This window comes from Pristiophorus japonicus, chromosome 3 (genome assembly GCF_044704955.1).
Source record: "Pristiophorus japonicus isolate sPriJap1 chromosome 3, sPriJap1.hap1, whole genome shotgun sequence".
In the NCBI taxonomy this organism is placed as follows: Eukaryota; Metazoa; Chordata; class Chondrichthyes; family Pristiophoridae; genus Pristiophorus; species Pristiophorus japonicus.
In genome coordinates, this window is record NC_091979.1 from 206,538,313 (window position 1) to 206,556,172 (window position 17,860).

The window sequence follows — 17,860 nt, forward strand, 5'->3', positions numbered from 1 at the left end:
GGGAGGGAGGGAAGGAGCGAGGGAGGGAGGGAGGGAAGGTGAGAGGGAGGGAGGGAGGAGGAAGGAAGGCGAGGGAGGGAGGGAGGGAAGGAGCAGGGAGGGAGGGAGGGAAGGAGAGAGGGAGGGAGGGAGGGAAGGAGAGAGGGAGGGAGGGAGGGAAGGAGAGAGGGAGGGAGGGAGGGAAGGAGAGAGGGAGGGAGGGAGGGAAGGAGAGAGGGAGGGAGGGAGGGAAGGAGAGAGGGAGGGAGGGGAGGAAGGAGAGAGGGAGGGAGGGAGGGAGAGAGGGAGGGAGGGAGGGAAGGAGAGAGGGAGGGAGGGAGGGAAGGAGAGAGGGGAGGGAGGGAGGGAAGGGAGAGAGGGAGGGAGGGAGGGAAGGAGAGAGGGAGGGAGGGAGGGAAGGAGAGAGGGAGGGAGGGAGGGAAGGAGAGAGGGAGGGAGGGAGGGAAGGAGAGAGGGAGGGAGGGAGGGAAGGAGAGAGGGAGGGAGGGAGGGAAGGAGAGAGGGAGGGAGGGAGGGAGGAGAGGGAGGGAGGGAGGGAGGGAGAGAGGGAGGGAGGGAGGGAAGGAGAGAGGGAGGGAGGGAAGGAGCGAGGGAGGGAGGGAAGGAGCGAGGGAGGGAGGGAAGGAGCGAGGGAGGGAGGGAAGGAGCGAGGGAGGGAGGGAAGGAGCGAGGGAGGGAGGGGAAGGAGCGAGGGAGGGAGGGAAGGAGCGAGGGAGGGAGGGAAGGAGCGAGGGAGGGAGGGAAGGAGCGAGGGAGGGAGGAAGGAGCGAGGGAGGGAGGGAAGGGGAGGGAGGGAGGGAAGGAGCGAGGGAGGGAGGGAAGGAGGGAGGGAGGGAGGAAGGAGCGAGGGAGGGAGGGAAGGAGCGAGGGAGGGAGGGAAGGAGCGAGGGAGGGAGGGAAGGAGCGAGGGAGGGAGGGAAGGAGCGAGGGAGGGAGGGAAGGAGCGAGGGAGGGAGGGAAGGAGCGAGGGAGGGAGAGGGAAGGAGCGAGGGAGGGAGGGAAGGAGCGAGGGAGGGAGGGAAGGAGCGAGGGAGGGAGGAAGGAGCGAGGGAGGGAGGGAAGGAGCGAGGGAGGGAGGGAAGGAGCGAGGGAGGGAGGGAAGGAGCGAGGGAGGGAGGGAAGGAGCGAGGGAGGGAGGGAAGGAGCGAGGGAGGGAGGGAAGGAGCGAGGGAGGGAGGGAAGGAGCGAGGGAGGGAGGGAAGGAGCGAGGGAGGGAGGGAAGGAGCGAGGGAGGGAGGGAAGGAGCGAGGGAGGGAGGGAAGGAGCGAGGGAGGGAGGGAAGGAGCGAGGGAGGGAGGGAAGGAGCGAGGGAGGGAGGGAGAGGAGGGAGGGAGGGAGGGAAGGAGCGAGGGAGGGAGGGAGGAGGGAGGGAGGGAAGGAGCGAGGGAGGGAGGGAAGGAGCGAGGGAGGGAGGGAAGGAGCGAGGGAGGGAGGGAAGGAGCGAGGGAGGGAGGGAAGGAGCGAGGGAGGGAGGGAAGGAGCGAGGGAGGGAGGGAAGGAGCGAGGGAGGGAGGGAAGGAGCGAGGGAGGGAGGGAAGGAGCGAGGGAGGGAGGGAAGGAGCGAGGGAGGGAGGGAAGGAGCGAGGGAGGGAGGGAAGGAGCGAGGGAGGGAGGGAAGGAGCGAGGGAGGGAGGGAAGGAGCGAGGGAGGGAGGGAAGGAGCGAGGGAGGGAGGGAAAGGAGCGAGGGGGAGGGAGGGAAGGAGCGAGGGAGGGAGGGAAGGAGCGAGGGAGGGAGGGAAGGAGCGAGGGAGGGAGGGAAGGAGCGAGGGAGGGAGGGAAGAGCGAGGGAGGGAGGGAAGGGAGCGAGGGAGGGAGGGAAGGAGCGAGGGAGGGAGGGAAGGAGCGAGGGAGGGAGGGAAGGAGCGAGGGAGGGAGGGAAGGAGCGAGGGAGGGAGGGAAGGAGCGAGGGAGGGAGGGAAGGAGCGAGGGAGGGAGGGAAGGAGCGAGGGAGGGAGGGAAGGAGCGAGGGAGGGAGGGAAGGAGCGAGGGGAGGAGGAAGGAGCGAGGGAGAGGAAGGAGCGAGGGAGGGAGGGAAGGAGCGAGGGAGGGAGGGAAGGAGCGAGGGAGGGAGGGAAGGAGCGAGGGAGGGAGGGAAGGAGCGAGGGAGGGAGGGAAGGAGCGAGGGAGGGAGGGAAGGAGCGAGGGAGGGAGGGAAGGAGCGAGGGAGGGAGGGAAGGAGCGAGGGAGGGAGGGAAGGAGCGAGGGAGGGAGGGAAGGAGCGAGGGAGGGAGGGAAGGAGCGAGGGAGGGAGGGAAGGAGCGAGGGAGGGAGGGAAGGAGCGAGGGAGGGAGGGAAGGAGCGAGGGAGGGAGGGAAGGAGCGAGGGAGGGAGGGAAGGAGCGAGGGAGGGAGGGAAGGAGCGAGGGAGGGGGGAAGGAGCGAGGGAGGGAGGGAAGGAGCGAGGGAGGGAGGGAAGGAGCGAGGGAGGGAGGGAAGGAGCGAGGGAGGGAGGGAAGGAGCGAGGGAGGGAGGGAAGGAGCGAGGGAGGGAGGGAAGGAGCGAGGGAGGAGGGAAGGAGCGAGGGAGGGAGGGAAGGAGCGAGGGAGGGAGGGAAGGAGCGAGGGAGGGAGGGAAGGAGCGAGGGAGGGAGGGAAGGAGCGAGGGAGGGAGGGAAGGAGCGAGGGAGGGAGGGAAGGAGCGAGGGAGGGAGGGAAGGAGCGAGGGAGGGAGGGAAGGAGCGAGGGAGGGAGGGAAGGAGCGAGGGAGGGAGGGAAGGAGCGAGGGAGGGAGGGAAGGAGCGAGGGAGGGAGGGAAGGAGCGAGGGAGGGAGGGAAGGAGCGAGGGAGGGGGGAGGGAAGGGAGCGAGGGAGGGAGGGAAGGAGCGAGGGAGGGAGGGAAGGAGCGAGGGAGGGAGGGAAGGAGCGAGGGAGGGAGGGAAGGAGCGAGGGAGGGAGGGAAGGAGCGAGGGAGGGAGGGAAGGAGCGAGGGAGGGAGGGAAGGAGCGAGGGAGGGAGGGAAGGAGCGAGGGAGGGAGGGAAGGAGCGAGGGAGGGAGGGAAGGAGCGAGGGAGGGAGGGAAGGAGCGAGGGAGGGAGGGAAGGAGCGAGGGAGGGAGGGAAGGAGCGAGGGAGGGAGGGAAGGAGCGAGGGAGGGAGGGAAGGAGCGAGGGAGGGAGGGAAGGAGCGAGGGAGGGAGGGAAGGAGCGAGGGAGGGAGGGAAGGAGCGAGGGAGGGAGGGAAGGAGCGAGGGAGGGAGGGAAGGAGCGAGGGAGGGAGGGAAGGAGCGAGGGAGGGAGGGAAGGAGCGAGGGAGGGAGGGAAGGAGCGAGGGAGGGAGGGAAGGAGCGAGGGAGGGAGGGAAGGAGCGAGGGAGGGAGGGAAGGAGCGAGGGAGGGAGGGAAGGAGCGAGGGAGGGAGGGAAGGAGCGAGGGAGGGAGGGAAGGAGCGAGGGAGGGAGGGAAGGAGCGAGGGAGGGAGGGAAGGAGCGAGGGAGGGAGGGAAGGAGCGAGGGAGGGAGGGAAGGAGCGAGGGAGGGAGGGAAGGAGCGAGGGAGGGAGGGAAGGAGCGAGGGAGGGAGGGAAGGAGCGAGGGAGGGAGGAAGGGAGCGAGGGAGGGAGGGAAGGAGCGAGGGAGGGAGGGAAGGAGCGAGGGAGGGAGGGAAGGAGCGAGGGAGGGAGGGAAGGAGCGAGGGAGGGAGGGAAGGAGCGAGGGAGGGAGGGAAGGAGCGAGGGAGGGAGGGAAGGAGCGAGGGAGGGAGGGAAGGAGCGAGGGAGGGAGGGAAGGAGCGAGGGAGGGAGGGAAGGAGCGAGGGAGGGAGGGAAGGAGCGAGGGAGGGAGGGAAGGAGCGAGGGAGGGAGGGAAGGAGCGAGGGAGGGAGGGAAGGAGCGAGGGAGGGAGGGAAGGAGCGAGGGAGGGAGGGAAGGAGCGAGGGAGGGAGGGAAGGAGCGAGGGAGGGAGGGAAGGAGCGAGGGAGGGAGGGAAGAACGAGGAGGGAGGGAAGGAGCGAGGGAGGGAGGGAAGGAGCGAGGGAGGGAGGGAAGGAGCGAGGGAGGGAGGGAAGGAGCGAGGGAGGGAGGGAAGGAGCGAGGGAGGGAGGGAAGGAGCGAGGGAGGGAGGGAAGGAGCGAGGGAGGGAGGGAAGGAGCGAGGGAGGGAGGGAAGGAGCGAGGGAGGGAGGGAAGGAGCGAGGGAGGGAGGGAAGGAGCGAGGGAGGGAGGGAAGGAGCGAGGGAGGGAGGGAAGGAGCGAGGGAGGGAGGGAAGGAGCGAGGGAGGGAGGGAAGGAGCGAGGGAGGGAGGGAAGGAGCGAGGGAGGGAGGGAAGGAGCGAGGGAGGGAGGGAAGGAGCGAGGGAGGGAGGGAAGGAGCGAGGGAGGGAGGGAAGGAGCGAGGGAGGGAGGGAAGGAGCGAGGGAGGGAGGGAAGGAGCGAGGGAGGGAGGGAAGGAGCGAGGGAGGGAGGGAAGGAGCGAGGGAGGGAGGGAAGGAGCGAGGGAGGGAGGGAAGGAGCGAGGGAGGGAGGGAAGGAGCGAGGGAGGGAGGGAAGGAGCGAGGGAGGGAGGGAAGGAGCGAGGGAGGGAGGGAAGGAGCGAGGGAGGGAGGGAAGGAGCGAGGGAGGGAGGGAAGGAGCGAGGGAGGGAGGGAAGGAGCGAGGGAGGGAGGGAAGGAGCGAGGGAGGGAGGGAAGGAGCGAGGGAGGGAGGGAAGGAGCGAGGGAGGGAGGGAAGGAGCGAGGGAGGGAGGGAAGGAGCGAGGGAGGGAGGGAAGGAGCGAGGGAGGGAGGGAAGGAGCGAGGGAGGGAGGGAAGGAGCGAGGGAGGGAGGGAAGGAGCGAGGGAGGGAGGGAAGGAGCGAGGGAGGGAGGGAAGGAGCGAGGGAGGGAGGGAAGGAGCGAGGGAGGGAGGGAAGGAGCGAGGGAGGGAGGGAAGGAGCGAGGGAGGGAGGGAAGGAGCGAGGGAGGGAGGGAAGGAGCGAGGGAGGGAGGGAAGGAGCGAGGGAGGGAGGGAAGGAGCGAGGGAGGGAGGGAAGGAGCGAGGGAGGGAGGGAAGGAGCGAGGGAGGGAGGGAAGGAGCGAGGGAGGGAGGGAAGGAGCGAGGGAGGGAGGGAAGGAGCGAGGGAGGGAGGGAAGGAGCGAGGGAGGGAGGGAAGGAGCGAGGGAGGGAGGGAAGGAGCGAGGGAGGGAGGGAAGGAGCGAGGGAGGGAGGGAAGGAGCGAGGGAGGGAGGGAAGGAGCGAGGGAGGGAGGGAAGGAGCGAGGGAGGGAGGGAAGGAGCGAGGGAGGGAGGGAAGGAGCGAGGGAGGGAGGGAAGGAGCGAGGGAGGGAGGGAAGGAGCGAGGGAGGGAGGGAAGGAGCGAGGGAGGGAGGGAAGGAGCGAGGGAGGGAGGGAAGGAGCGAGGGAGGGAGGGAAGGAGCGAGGGAGGGAGGGAAGGAGCGAGGGAGGGAGGGAAGGAGCGAGGGAGGGAGGGAAGGAGCGAGGGAGGGAGGGAAGGAGCGAGGGAGGGAGGGAAGGAGCGAGGGAGGGAGGGAAGGAGCGAGGGAGGGAGGGAAGGAGCGAGGGAGGGAGGGAAGGAGCGAGGGAGGGAGGGAAGGAGCGAGGGAGGGAGGGAAGGAGCGAGGGAGGGAGGGAAGGAGCGAGGGAGGGAGGGAAGGAGCGAGGGAGGGAGGGAAGGAGCGAGGAGGGAGGGAAGGAGCGAGGGAGGGAGGGAAGGAGCGAGGGAGGGAGGGAAGGAGCGAGGGAGGGAGGGAAGGAGCGAGGGAGGGAGGGAAGGAGCGAGGGAGGGAGGGAAGGAGCGAGGGAGGGAGGGAAGGAGCGAGGGAGGGAGGGAAGGAGCGAGGGAGGGAGGGAAGGAGCGAGGGAGGGAGGGAAGGAGCGAGGGAGGGAGGGAAGGAGCGAGGGAGGGAGGGAAGGAGCGAGGGAGGGAGGGAAGGAGCGAGGGAGGGAGGGAAGGAGGGAGGGAGGGAGGGAAGGAGCGAGGGAGGGAGGGAAGGAGCGAGGGAGGGAGGGAAGGAGCGAGGGAGGGAGGGAAGGAGCGAGGGAGGGAGGGAAGGAGCGAGGGAGGGAGGGAAGGAGCGAGGGAGGGAGGGAAGGAGCGAGGGAGGGAGGGAAGGAGCGAGGGAGGGAGGGAAGGAGCGAGGGAGGGAGGGAAGGAGCGAGGGAGGGAGGGAAGGAGCGAGGGAGGGAGGGAAGGAGCGAGGGAGGGAGGGAAGGAGCGAGGGAGGGAGGGAAGGAGCGAGGGAGGGAGGGAAGGAGCGAGGGAGGGAGGGAAGGAGCGAGGGAGGGAGGGAAGGAGCGAGGGAGGGAGGGAAGGAGCGAGGGAGGGAGGGAAGGAGCGAGGGAGGGAGGGAAGGAGCGAGGGAGGGAGGGAAGGAGCGAGGGAGGGAGGGAAGGAGCGAGGGAGGGAGGGAAGGAGCGAGGGAGGGAGGGAAGGAGCGAGGGAGGGAGGGAAGGAGCGAGGGAGGGAGGGAAGGAGCGAGGGAGGGAGGGAAGGAGCGAGGGAGGGAGGGAAGGAGCGAGGGAGGGAGGGAAGGAGCGAGGGAGGGAGGGAAGGAGCGAGGGAGGGAGGGAAGGAGCGAGGGAGGGAGGGAAGGAGCGAGGGAGGGAGGGAAGGAGCGAGGGAGGGAGGGAAGGAGCGAGGGAGGGAGGGAAGGAGCGAGGGAGGGAGGGAAGGAGCGAGGGAGGGAGGGAAGGAGCGAGGGAGGGAGGGAAGGAGCGAGGGAGGGAGGGAAGGAGCGAGGGAGGGAGGGAAGGAGCGAGGGAGGGAGGGAAGGAGCGAGGGAGGGAGGGAAGAGCGAGGGAGGAGGAGGGAGGGAGGGAGGGAAGGAGCGAGGGAGGGAGGGAAGGAGCGAGGGAGGGAGGGAAGGAGCGAGGGAGGGAGGGAAGGAGCGAGGGAGGGAGGGAAGGAGCGAGGGAGGGAGGGAAGGAGCGAGGGAGGGAGGGAAGGAGCGAGGGAGGGAGGGAAGGAGCGAGGGAGGGAGGGAAGGAGCGAGGGAGGGAGGGAAGGAGCGAGGGAGGGAGGGAAGGAGCGAGGGAGGGAGGGAAGGAGCGAGGGAGGGAGGGAAGGAGCGAGGGAGGGAGGGAAGGAGCGAGGGAGGGAGGGAAGGAGCGAGGGAGGGAGGGAAGGAGCGAGGGAGGGAGGGAAGGAGCGAGGGAGGGAGGGAAGGAGCGAGGGAGGGAGGGAAGGAGCGAGGGAGGGAGGGAAGGAGCGAGGGAGGGAGGGAAGGAGCGAGGGAGGGAGGGAAGGAGCGAGGGAGGGAGGGAAGGAGCGAGGGAGGGAGGGAAGGAGCGAGGGAGGGAGGGAAGGAGCGAGGGAGGGAGGGAAGGAGCGAGGGAGGGAGGGAAGGAGCGAGGGAGGGAGGGAAGGAGCGAGGGAGGGAGGGAAGGAGCGAGGGAGGAGGGGAAGGAGCGAGGGAGGGAGGGAAGGAGCGAGGGAGGGAGGGAAGGAGCGAGGGAGGGAGGGAAGGAGCGAGGGAGGGAGGGAAGGAGCGAGGGAGGGAGGGAAGGAGCGAGGGAGGGAGGGAAGGAGCGAGGGAGGGAGGGAAGGAGCGAGGGAGGGAGGGAAGGAGCGAGGGAGGGAGGGAAGGAGCGAGGGAGGGAGGGAAGGAGCGAGGGAGGGAGGGAAGGAGCGAGGGAGGGAGGGAAGGAGCGAGGGAGGGAGGGAAGGAGCGAGGGAGGGAGGGAAGGAGCGAGGGAGGGAGGGAAGGAGCGAGGGAGGGAGGGAAGGAGCGAGGGAGGGAGGGAAGGAGCGAGGGAGGGAGGGAAGGAGCGAGGGAGGGAGGGAAGGAGCGAGGGAGGGAGGGAAGGAGCGAGGGAGGGAGGGAAGGAGCGAGGGAGGGAGGGAGGGAAGGAGCGAGGGAGGGAGGGAAGGAGCGAGGGAGGGAGGGAAGGAGCGAGGGAGGGAGGGAAGGAGCGAGGGAGGGAGGGAAGGAGCGAGGGAGGGAGGGAAGGAGCGAGGAGGGAGGGAAGGAGCGAGGGAGGGAGGGAAGGAGCGAGGGAGGAGGGAGGGAAGGAGCGAGGGAGGGAGGGGGAAGGAGCGGGAGGGAGGGAGGGAAGGAGCGAGGGAGGGAGGGAGGGAAAGGAGGGAGGGAGGGAGGAAGGAGCGAGGGAGGGAGGGGAAGGAGCGAGGGAGGGAGGGAGGGAAGGAGCGAGGGAGGGAGGAGGGAAGGGAGAGAGGGAGGGAGGGAGGGAAGGAGAGAGGGAGGAGGGAGGGAAGAGAGAGGGAGGAGGGAGGGAGGGAGGGAAGGAGAGAGGGAGGGAGGGAGGGAAGGAGAGAGGGAGGGAGGGAGGGAAGGAGGAAGGAGAGGGAGGGAGGGAAGGAGAGAGGGAGGGAGGGAGGGAAGGAGAGAGGGAGGGAGGGAGGGAAGGAGAGAGGGAGGGAGGGAGGGAAGGAGAGAGGGAGGGAGGGAGGGAAGGAGCGAGGGAGGGAGGGAGGAAGGAGAGAGGGAGGGAGGGAGGGAAGGAGAGAGGGAGGGAGGGAGGGAAGGAGAGAGGGAGGGAGGGAGGGAAGGAGGAGGGAGGGAGGGAGGAGAGAGGGAGGGAGGGAGGGAAGGAGAGAGGGAGGGAGGGAGGGAAGGAGAGAGGGAGGGAGGGAGGGAAGGAGAGAGGGAGGGAGGGAGGGAAGGAGGAGAGGGAGGGAGGGAGGGAAGGAGAGAGGGAGGGAGGGAGGGAAGGAGAGAGGGAGGGAGGGAGGGAAGGAGAGAGGGAGGGAGGGAGGGAAGGAGAGAGGGAGGGAGGGAGGGAAGGAGAGAGGGAGGGAGGGAGGGAAGGAGAGAGGGAGGGAGGAGGGAGGAGAGAGGGAGGGAGGGAGGGAAGGAGAGAGGGAGGGAGGGAGGGAAGGAGAGAGGGAGGGAGGGAGGGAAGGAGAGAGGGAGGGAGGGAGGGAAGGAGAGAGGGAGGGAGGGAGGGAAGGAGAGAGGGAGGGAGGGAGGGAAGGAGAGAGGGAGGGAGGGAGGGAAGGGAGAGGGAGGGAGGGAGGGAAGGAGAGAGGGAGGGAGGGAGGGAAGGAGAGAGGGAGGGAGGGAGGGAAGGAGAGAGGGAGGGAGGGAGGGAAGGAGAGGGGAGGGAGGGAGGGAAGGAGAGAGGGAGGGAGGGAGGGAAGGAGAGAGGGAGGGAGGGAGGGAAGGAGAGAGGGAGGGAGGGAGGGAAGGAGAGAGGGGAGGGAGGGAGGGAAGGAGAGAGGGAGGGAGGGAGGGAAGGAGAGAGGGAGGGAGGGAGGGAAGGAGAGAGGGAGGGAGGGAGGGAAGGAGAGAGGGAGGGAGGGAGGGAAGGAGAGAGGGAGGGAGGGAGGGAAGGAGAGAGGGAGGGAGGGAGGGAAGGAGAGAGGGAGGGAGGGAGGAAGGAGAGAGGGAGGGAGGGAGGGAAGGAGAGAGGGAGGGAGGGAGGGAAGGAGAGAGGGAGGGAGGGAGGGAAGGAGAGGGAGGGAGGGAGGGAAGGAGAGAGGGAGGGAGGGAGGGAAGGAGAGGGAGGGAGGGAGGGAAGGAGAGAGGGAGGGAGGGAGAGGGAGGGAGGGAGGGAGGGAAGGAAGAGAGGGAGGGAGGGAAGGAGAGAGGGAGGGAGGGAAGGAGAGAGGGAGGGAGGGAAGGAGAGAGGGAGGGAGGGAGGAGAGGGGGAGGGAAGGGAGGGAGGGAAGGAGAGAGGGAGGAGGGAGGGAGAGGGAGGGAGGAGAGGGAGAGGGAGAGGAGGGAGGGAGGGAAGGAGAGAGGGAGGGAGGGAGGGAGGGAGGGAAGGAGAGAGGGAGGGGAGGGAAGGAGAGAGGGAGGGAGGGAGGGAAGGAGAGAGGGAGGGAGGGAAGGAGAGAGGGAGGGAGGGAGGGAGGGAAGGAGAGAGGGAGGGAGGGAGGGAGGGAGGGAGGGAGGGAGGGAGAGAGGGAGAGAGGGAGGGAGGGAAGGGAGGGAAGGAGAGAGGGAGGGAGGGAGGGAGGGAGGGAGGGAAGGAGGAGGGAGGGAGGGAGGAAGGAGAGAGGGAGGGAGGGAGGGAAGGAGAGAGGGAGGGAGGGAGGGAAGGAGAGAGGGAGGGAGGGAGGGAAGGAGAGAGGGAGGGAGGGAGGGAAGGAGAGAGGGAGGGAGGGAGGGAAGGAGAGAGGGAGGGAGGGAGGGAGGGAAGGAGGGGAGGGAGGGAGGGAAGGAGAGAGGGAGGGAGGGAGGGAAGGAGAGGGGGAGGGAGGGAGGGAAGGAGAGGGGAGGGAGGGAGGGAAGGAGAGGGGGAGGGAGGGAGGGAAGGAGAGAGGGAGGGAGGGAGGGAAGGAGAGAGGGAGGAGGGAGGGAGGGAAGGAGAGAGGGAGGGAGGGAAGGAGAGAGGGAGGAGGGAGGGAAGGAGAGAGGGAGGGAGGGAGGGAGGGAAGGAGAGAGGGAGGGAGGGAGGGAAGGAGAGAGGGAGGGAGGGAAGGAGAGGGAGGGAGGGAAGGAGAGAGGGAGGGAGGGAAGGGAGAGGGAGGGAGGGAGGAGGAGAGGGAGGGAGGGAAGGAGAGAGGGAGGGAGGGAAGGAGAGAGGGAGGGAGGGAAGGAGAGAGGGAGAGGAAGGAAGGAGAGAGGGAGGGAAGGAAGGAGAGAGGAGGAGGAAGGAGAGAGGGAGGGAAGGAAGGAGAGAGGGAGGGAAGGAAGGAGAGAGAGGGAGGGAAGGAAGGAGAGAGAGGGAGGGAAGGAAGGAGAGAGAGGGAGGGAAGGAAGGAGAGAGAGGGAGGGAAGGAAGGAGAGAGAGGGAGGGAAGGAAGGAGAGAGAGGGAGGGAAGGAAGGGAGAGAGAGGGAGGGAAGGAAGGAGAGAGAGGGAGGGAAGGAAGGAGAGAGAGGGAGGGAAGGAAGGAGAGAGAGGGAGGGAAGGAAGGAGAGAGAGGGAGGGAAGAAGGAGAGAGAGGGAGGGAAGGAAGGAGAGAGAGGGAGGGAAGGAAGGAGAGAGAGGGAGGGAAGGAAGGAGAGGAGGGAAGGAAGAGAGAGAGGGAGGGAAGGAAGGAGAGAGAGGGAGGGAAGGAAGGAGAGAGAGGGAGGGAAGGAAGGAGAGAGAGGGAGGGAAGGAAGGAGAGAGGGAGGGAAGGAAGGAGAGAGGGAGGGAAGGAAGGAGAGAGGGAGGGAAGGAAGGAGAGAGGGAGGGAAGGAAGGAGAGAGGGAGGGAAGGAAGGGAGAGGGAGGGAAGGAAGGAGAGAGGGAGGGAAGGAAGGAGAGAGGGAGGAGGAAGGAAGGAGAGAGGAGGGAAGGAAGGAGAGAGGGAGGGAAGGAAGGAGAGAGAGGGAGGGAAGGAAGGAGAGAGGGAGGGAAGGAAGGAGAGAGGGAGGGAAGGAAGGAGAGAGGGAGGGAAGGAAAGGAGAGAGGGAGGGAAGGAAGGAGAGAGGGAGGGAAGGAAGGAGAGAGGGAGGGAAGGAAGGAGAGAGGGAGGAAGGAAGGAGAGAGGGAGGGAAGGAAGGAAGAGAGGGAGGGAAGGAAGGAGAGAGGGAGGAGAAGGAAGGAGAGAGGGAGGGAAGGAAGGAGAGAGGGAGGGAAGGAAGGAGAGAGGGAGGGAAGGAAGGAGAGAGGGAGGGAAGGAAGGAGAGAGGGAGGAAGGAAGGAGAGAGGGAGGGAAGGAAGGAGAGAGGGAGGGAAGGAAGGAGAGAGGAGGGAGGAAGGAAGAGGGAGGGAAGGAAGGGAGAGGGAGGGAAGGAAGGAGAGAGGGAGGGAAGGAAGGAGAGAGGGAGGGAAGGAAGGAGAGGGGAGGGAAGGAAGGAGAGAGGGAGGGAAGGAAGGAGAGAGGGAGGGAAGGAAGGAGAGAGGGAGGGAAGGAAGGAGAGAGGGAGGGAAGGAAGGAAGAGGGAGGGAAGGAAGGAGAGAGGGAGGGAAGGAAGGAGAGAGGGAGGGAAGGAAGGAGAGAGGGAGGGAAGGAAGGAGAGAGGAGGGAAGGAAGGAGAGAGGGAGGGAAGGAAGGAGAGAGGGAGGGAGGAAGGAGAGAGGGAGGGAAGGAAGGAGAGAGGGAGGGAAGGAAGGAGAGAGGGTGGGAAGGAAGGAGAGAGGGTGGGAAGGAAGGAGAGAGGGTGGAGAGGAAGGAGAGAGGGTGGGAAGGAGAGAGGGTGGGAAGGAAGGAGAGAGGGTGGGAAGGGAAGGAGAGAGAGGGTGGGAAGGAAGGAGAGAGGGTGGGAAGGAAGGAGAGAGGGTGGGAAGGAAGGAGAGAGGGTGGGAAGGAAGGAGAGAGGGTGGGGAGGGGGGAGGGAGGGAAGGAAGGAGAGAGGCTGGGGGAGGGGAAGAAAGGAGAGAGGGTGGGGGAGGGGGAGGGGAAGGGAGAGAAGGAGGCTGAACGGCGGGCCCAAGACTTCGGGCTGGATTACAGGTAGGTGGCGTTTGGGTCTCGGGAGTGGGGGGGCGGCGGTCGCGGAGGAGGAAGAGTCATGGGGGGGGGGCGGAAGAGTCACGGATGGGGGGAGGGGGGGGAGGAAAGAAGAGAGATTCGCGGAGGTCTGGGAGCGGGGGGGGGGGGGGAGAAGCGGAGGTCGGGTCACCGGGGGGCGGGGGGGTGATGAGCGGGGTTGGGTCGGGTCCAGTCGGGTAGGAGGAGCCTCATTCACGCAGACCCAGTGAGGCCATTCAGCCAGGGCTAGGGGCTGCGTGCTTCGGGCCCCTCCCAGTTTTGGGCACCTGGAGCTACTGCACATGCGCGCCCACTGTAGCGCGCATGTGCAGAGGTCCCGGCACTGTTTTCAGCGCAGGGATCTGGTTCCGCCCCGGACAGCTCGTGCTGCGCCGTGCCCAGCTCCAGAGGACCTGCAGGGAGCCGGAGAATAGGTAAGTTTTTTTTAGGCGCCCTTTCTGGCGTGAAAAACGGGCGTCCAGTTCCGGGCTGCACCGTTTTAGGCACGGCCCGAAACTTGGACCCATTAGATGGGGAAGAGGTCGGTTTTAAGGAGAATAGTAGAGGAGAGGGAGGTGGAGACGTTTAGGATTACAGAGCATGGGACCTAAATGGCTAAAGATATGGCACTGTAATGTAAGGGTATACATATCAGGAAAGGATGAACAGGCTGGGTCTCTTGAAAAAAGGCTGTGCGGTGATGTAATAGACGACTTTAAAATTATGAAAGGTTTTGATAGAGTGGATAGAGAGAGAATGTTTTCACTTGTGAGGAAGAGCATAACTAGAGGCCAGCAATACAAGATAGTCATCAAGAAAAAAATAGGGAATGCAGGAGAAACTTCTTTACCCAAAGAGTGGTAAGAATGTGGAACAGGCCATCACTCGAAGCGAATAGTATAGATGCATTTAAGGGGAGGAGGGACAAGCATGAGGGAGCTGACAATAGAGGGTTACACTGATAAATTTAAATGAGGAAAGACAGGAGGAGACTCGAGTGGAGCTTAAGCGCCGGCATGGACATGTTGGGCTGAATGGACGGTTTCTATGCCATATATATCTTATGTAATAACATAAGAATTAGGAGTAGGAATATGTCATCTTCAGCCCTTCAAGCCGGCTCCACCATTCAATAAGATCATGGCTGATCTCCGACCTCAACACTTTCCTGCACTATCCCCATATCCCTTGATCCCTTTAATATTCAAAAATCTATCGATCTCGGTTTTGAATATACTCAATGACTGAGCATCCACAGCCCTCTGGGTAGAGAATTTCAAAAATTCACCACCCTTTGAGTGAAGACATTTCTCCTCATCTCAGTCCTAAATGGTTGATCCCTTATCCTGAGACTGTGACACCTGGTTCTAGACTCCTCAGCTAGGGGAAACATCTCCCTGCATCTATGCTGTCAAGCCCTATAAGAATTTTGTATGTTTCAATGAGATCACCTCTCATTCTTCTAAACGCTAGAGAATATCAGCCTCGTCTACTCAATCTCTCCTCATAGGACAATCCCCCCATTCCAGGAATCAGTCTGGTGAGCCTTCGTTGCACTCCCTCTATGGCAAGTATATCCTTCCTTAGGTAAGGAGAGCAAAACTGTACACAATACTCCAGATGTGGTCTCATCAGGGCCCTAAATAATTGCAGTAAGACATTTTTACTCTAGCCCTAACTCAAATCCTCTTGTAATAAAGGCCACATACCATTTGCTTTCTTAATTGCTTGCTGTACCTGCATGTTAACTTTCAGTGATTTGCGCACAAGGACACCCTCTAAATACCAACATTTCCCAATCTCTCACCATTAAAAAAAATACTTTATTTCTATTTTTCCTACCAAAGTGGATAACTTCACATTTCTCCACATGATATTCCATTGGCCATGTTCTTGTCCACTCACTTAGCCTGTCTATATCCCCTTGAAGTCCCTTTGCATCCTCCTCACAACTTACATTCCCACCTAGCTTTGTATCATCAGCAAACTTGGATATATTACATTTGGTCCCCTCACCCAAATCATTGATAGATTGTGAATAGCTGAGGCTCAAGCACTGGCCCTTGCGGTACTCCACTTGTTACAGGCTGCCAAACTGAAAATGACCCATTTATTCCTTCTCTCTGGTTAACTGATAGAAAACATCCATGCTAATATATTACCCCCAATCTTGTTTAATAACCTCTTGTGGCACTTTGTCAAATGCCTTCTGAAAATCCAAATACACCACATCCACTATAATCTATGCAATTTTGGATGATGACAACCAATGCACCCACTATCTCTATAAGCCACCTCTTTCAAAACTCTAGGATGTAGGCCATCAGGTCCAGAGGATTTATCGGCTTTCAGTCCCATTAATTTCTCCAGTACTATTTTTTTTAAACTAACACTAATTTCTTTCAGGTCCTCAATCTTGCTAGACCCATGATTCTCCACTATTTCCATCTTCTTCCATGAAGACAGAAAGTATTTGTTTAATTTCTCTACCATTTCCTTATTCCCCATTATAATTTCTCCTGTCTCAGCCTGTAAGGGACCACTATTTACTTTTGCTAATTTTTCCTTTTTACATACCTATAAAATCTTTTACAGTCTGTTTTTATGCCTCTCACTAGTTTACTCTCATTCTATTTTCCCTTTATTTTTTAATTTCCTGATCCTCCTTTGCTGAATTCTAAAATCCTCAGGCTTACTGCTTTTTTTGGCAACATTATTAGCTTCTTCCTTTAATTTATTATCTTTAACTTCTTTCCTCTCCTCCCCACCCCCCACCTTTATTAGTTTAATGTTTACTACCCAAGTTATTCGATTCGCCAGGACACTGGTTCCAGCCCGGTTGAAGTGGAGCCTGTTCCAACGTAACAGTTCCCTCTTTTCCTAGTACTGGTGCCAGTAATCCTGTGGTATAGCAAGGGGGATGAGAATGCACAAGAGGCCAGAATCAGAGAAACAGAGCATTCTTCGCAGAGCAGTTGTAGGACTGGAGGAAATTAGAGATGGAGAGGGCTAAAGACATGAAGGGATTTAAACACAAGAATGATTTTAAATTGGGGCCATTGGTAACCGGAGGCCACTGTAGCTCAGAAAGGACAGGAGATGGGAGTAATGGGTGAGCAGGACCTGATGTTGAATAGTATAGGACAGAAGAATTTTGAATAAGCTGAGGTTTATGGAACATGGAAATCCAGCCAGGAGAGCTTCAGAATAGTTGTCTGAAAGTGACAACGGCACAGAGGATCTTAGAAGAAACCCCCACCTGAAACCAATGTGATTTATTTTCCTTATTTCACATCAGCTATTGATACAGCTGCTCTTAGACTTTTCTTGAGAGCAACACATCAAATCAACAAAAGCAGGGCGTGTTTGCATCAATAAAACATTGCACAGCAAACAAATAAGACTCAAAGTTAGTTTCCAAAAAGTTAATACGTTCCTACAGGCACAATTGTGGTGGCATATCATCAAATGTTGCCACCATCCAGGAAAACTGATGTAAATCAGTGATTAAAAAATAATGCATCTGCAATTAATTTTAATGTTTTGTAATAATGCTCAAAGTTCCATCCCAGACAGATTATGTAAAATAACTTTAAACTACCAGAGACCTGCAAAACATTTGGAGTGAAATTAGTATCTTTATTGCTACAGAACCTGTTTAGACGGTCATCATGTTCGTCTATAGAATCAATAAGAGCAGGGGAAGAGCAGAATTCTCCCCGGTGTCCTGGCCGATATTTATTCTTCAATCAACATCACTAAAACAGATCACCTGGTCATTATTACATTAATGTGTGTAGGAGGAGGCTGTGCGCAAATTGGCTTCCGCGGTTCCGATATTACAATAGTGACTGCACTTCAAAAGTACTTCATTGGCTGTAAAGCGCTTTGGGACGTCCTTAGATTATTAAAGGTGCAATAGAAATACAAGTCTGTCTTCCCCCATCACACACGCCTGCACTTCCCAGCAGAGGATCAAAGGATAGTTAAGAGTATGGAACTCTGCCCGATTGCCCCAGGTTGTGGGGGGTGGAAGAGAACACATGGGTTACAACAGAGTGCATGGGGTGACCAACAAATCACTGCAATGGATGCATCGAACGAGCACCTCCAACCACACCGCTCCCCACTCCACCACCTCCTCCAGCTTCTCTCCACGCCACCTCAACCCGCTCCACATCCAGCACCCACTCTCCACCTCCTCCCAGCTCTTGCCCCAACCGCCCCGCCCCGCCCCACTCAGTCAGTCAGTCAGTCACTCTTGGAATGCCGCGCGCACAGTTCCTAACGGATCCGCGTTCTACATCCTTCGAACAAATAAACGGTTTCAGGGCGCGAGGCGCTCATCAGCTGACTCCAGAGCGGGTGCGGAGGTAAACGAGCGCTCGTTTCCCGCGACACGCCCCAGCGAGTCCGGACATTTCACGACAATTTGGTAAAAAAAAAACCCTGAGGTAAGAGAGTTCCAAACTCTAGTATTGTTGTCACTTCCAAGGAGAGAGTGGAATAAAGACGCATGTATTATAAACCCTTTTGATGCTCTGCCCCACAATAAGCCGCCTCTCGCCTGGTCATCGTGTCTATGAAAGGATACGCTGCAGATAGAAGGTACCGTCCTCCTGTTCCGCCGCCATGGCTGTGTTTATGCCGGTTGCTCGCGTGCGGTTGCCATTGACTCCGCCGCCACTCCCGCGGGTTTTCTCGCGAGAGCTCGCCGGCAGTGGGCGTCCCGTTGCTATGGAGACCGCGCTTTGACAGTAAGGAGAACGAAGAAAAAGATTATTGAAAGAATAACCCGCCCCCCCCCCGGCGGGGGTTTACTCCTTATTGTAATATCAGTCTTTTGTAAAGCGAAGTGTTTTTTTTTGTAAATATAATTCTCGCGTTCTCGGTATAAAACAATCAATTTCTACTGAATGTTTTCATTTATTTATTTTTACATCTGACGCATCTCGTCTCTTTAAATGCTGAAAGAGAGAAGAAAATGGCTTTAATAAAGGATTGCTATATACATTAAAAAAAATTAAAAGACAGTGACCAGTCGCACATAAGGCGTGGATTAAAGATCAAAGATATTCGCCGCTAACTGATCAATTGCTAACAATGCAACTTTAGAGGCACCAAGGTAGGAAATGCTAACTGCTTGTATTCATGACTGAACCCTATCGGTTTTATAACTCCTCCTGAAAGGTGTGTAGTGCAGGGCCGTACGCTCAACATGAGCATCCGCATTACTCGTGCTCCCTCTAATTAATCGTTGCCTTCAGAAATCTAAAAGACACGAGTTTGAAATGCTTGTCTGTATTGCTGGTTGGCATGTATCAGGCAGCTTGCGCGTTGTTTACATTCAACTGTAATTCTGAGGACATACAGTAACAGTAACGGACCGCTCGTTACTCCCCCACTCCAGCTATCTGTGCTTTAGACAGAGCCAGCAGGAAAAGTTAGGTAAAAACAGAAAAGAGGTTTCAAGTCAGCAACTAAAATATGCTTTTTGTGTAGAAATATTGTGAATGATTACTAATACCGTGAGTGAAATAGTCAGCCAGTTCTGGTTCTTATATTCCCAGAACATTGCACCTCTGCCCATTCTGTAAAATTATTTTTGGAATACTACCATCCCAATAAG

At 60.7% G+C, this 17,860-nt stretch overlaps 2 protein-coding genes across 5 annotated transcripts in view; one reads left to right on the forward strand and one right to left on the reverse strand.

Moving 5' to 3' along the window:
- The window catches only part of LOC139260081 (sperm-associated antigen 16 protein), a 1,616,547-nt gene extending 1,599,640 nt beyond the window's left edge, over positions 1-16,907 (reverse strand). The window contains exon 1 of the mRNA XM_070876216.1: positions 16,826-16,907. Coding sequence (XP_070732317.1) covers positions 16,826-16,865 — 40 coding nt within the window. The 5' untranslated portion in view covers positions 16,866-16,907. The remainder of the gene's footprint in view (positions 1-16,825) is intronic.
- ikzf2 (IKAROS family zinc finger 2) overlaps positions 16,657-17,860 on the forward strand; it is a 353,441-nt gene continuing 352,237 nt past the window's right edge. For 3 of the 4 annotated variants that reach the window (XM_070876217.1, XM_070876227.1, XM_070876225.1), the window contains exon 1: positions 17,014-17,356. The gene's annotated coding sequence lies outside the window, so the exon portion shown is untranslated. Of the gene's footprint in view, positions 16,686-17,013; positions 17,357-17,860 lie in introns of those variants that run through there. The other variant, XM_070876218.1, reaches the window with a different exon arrangement.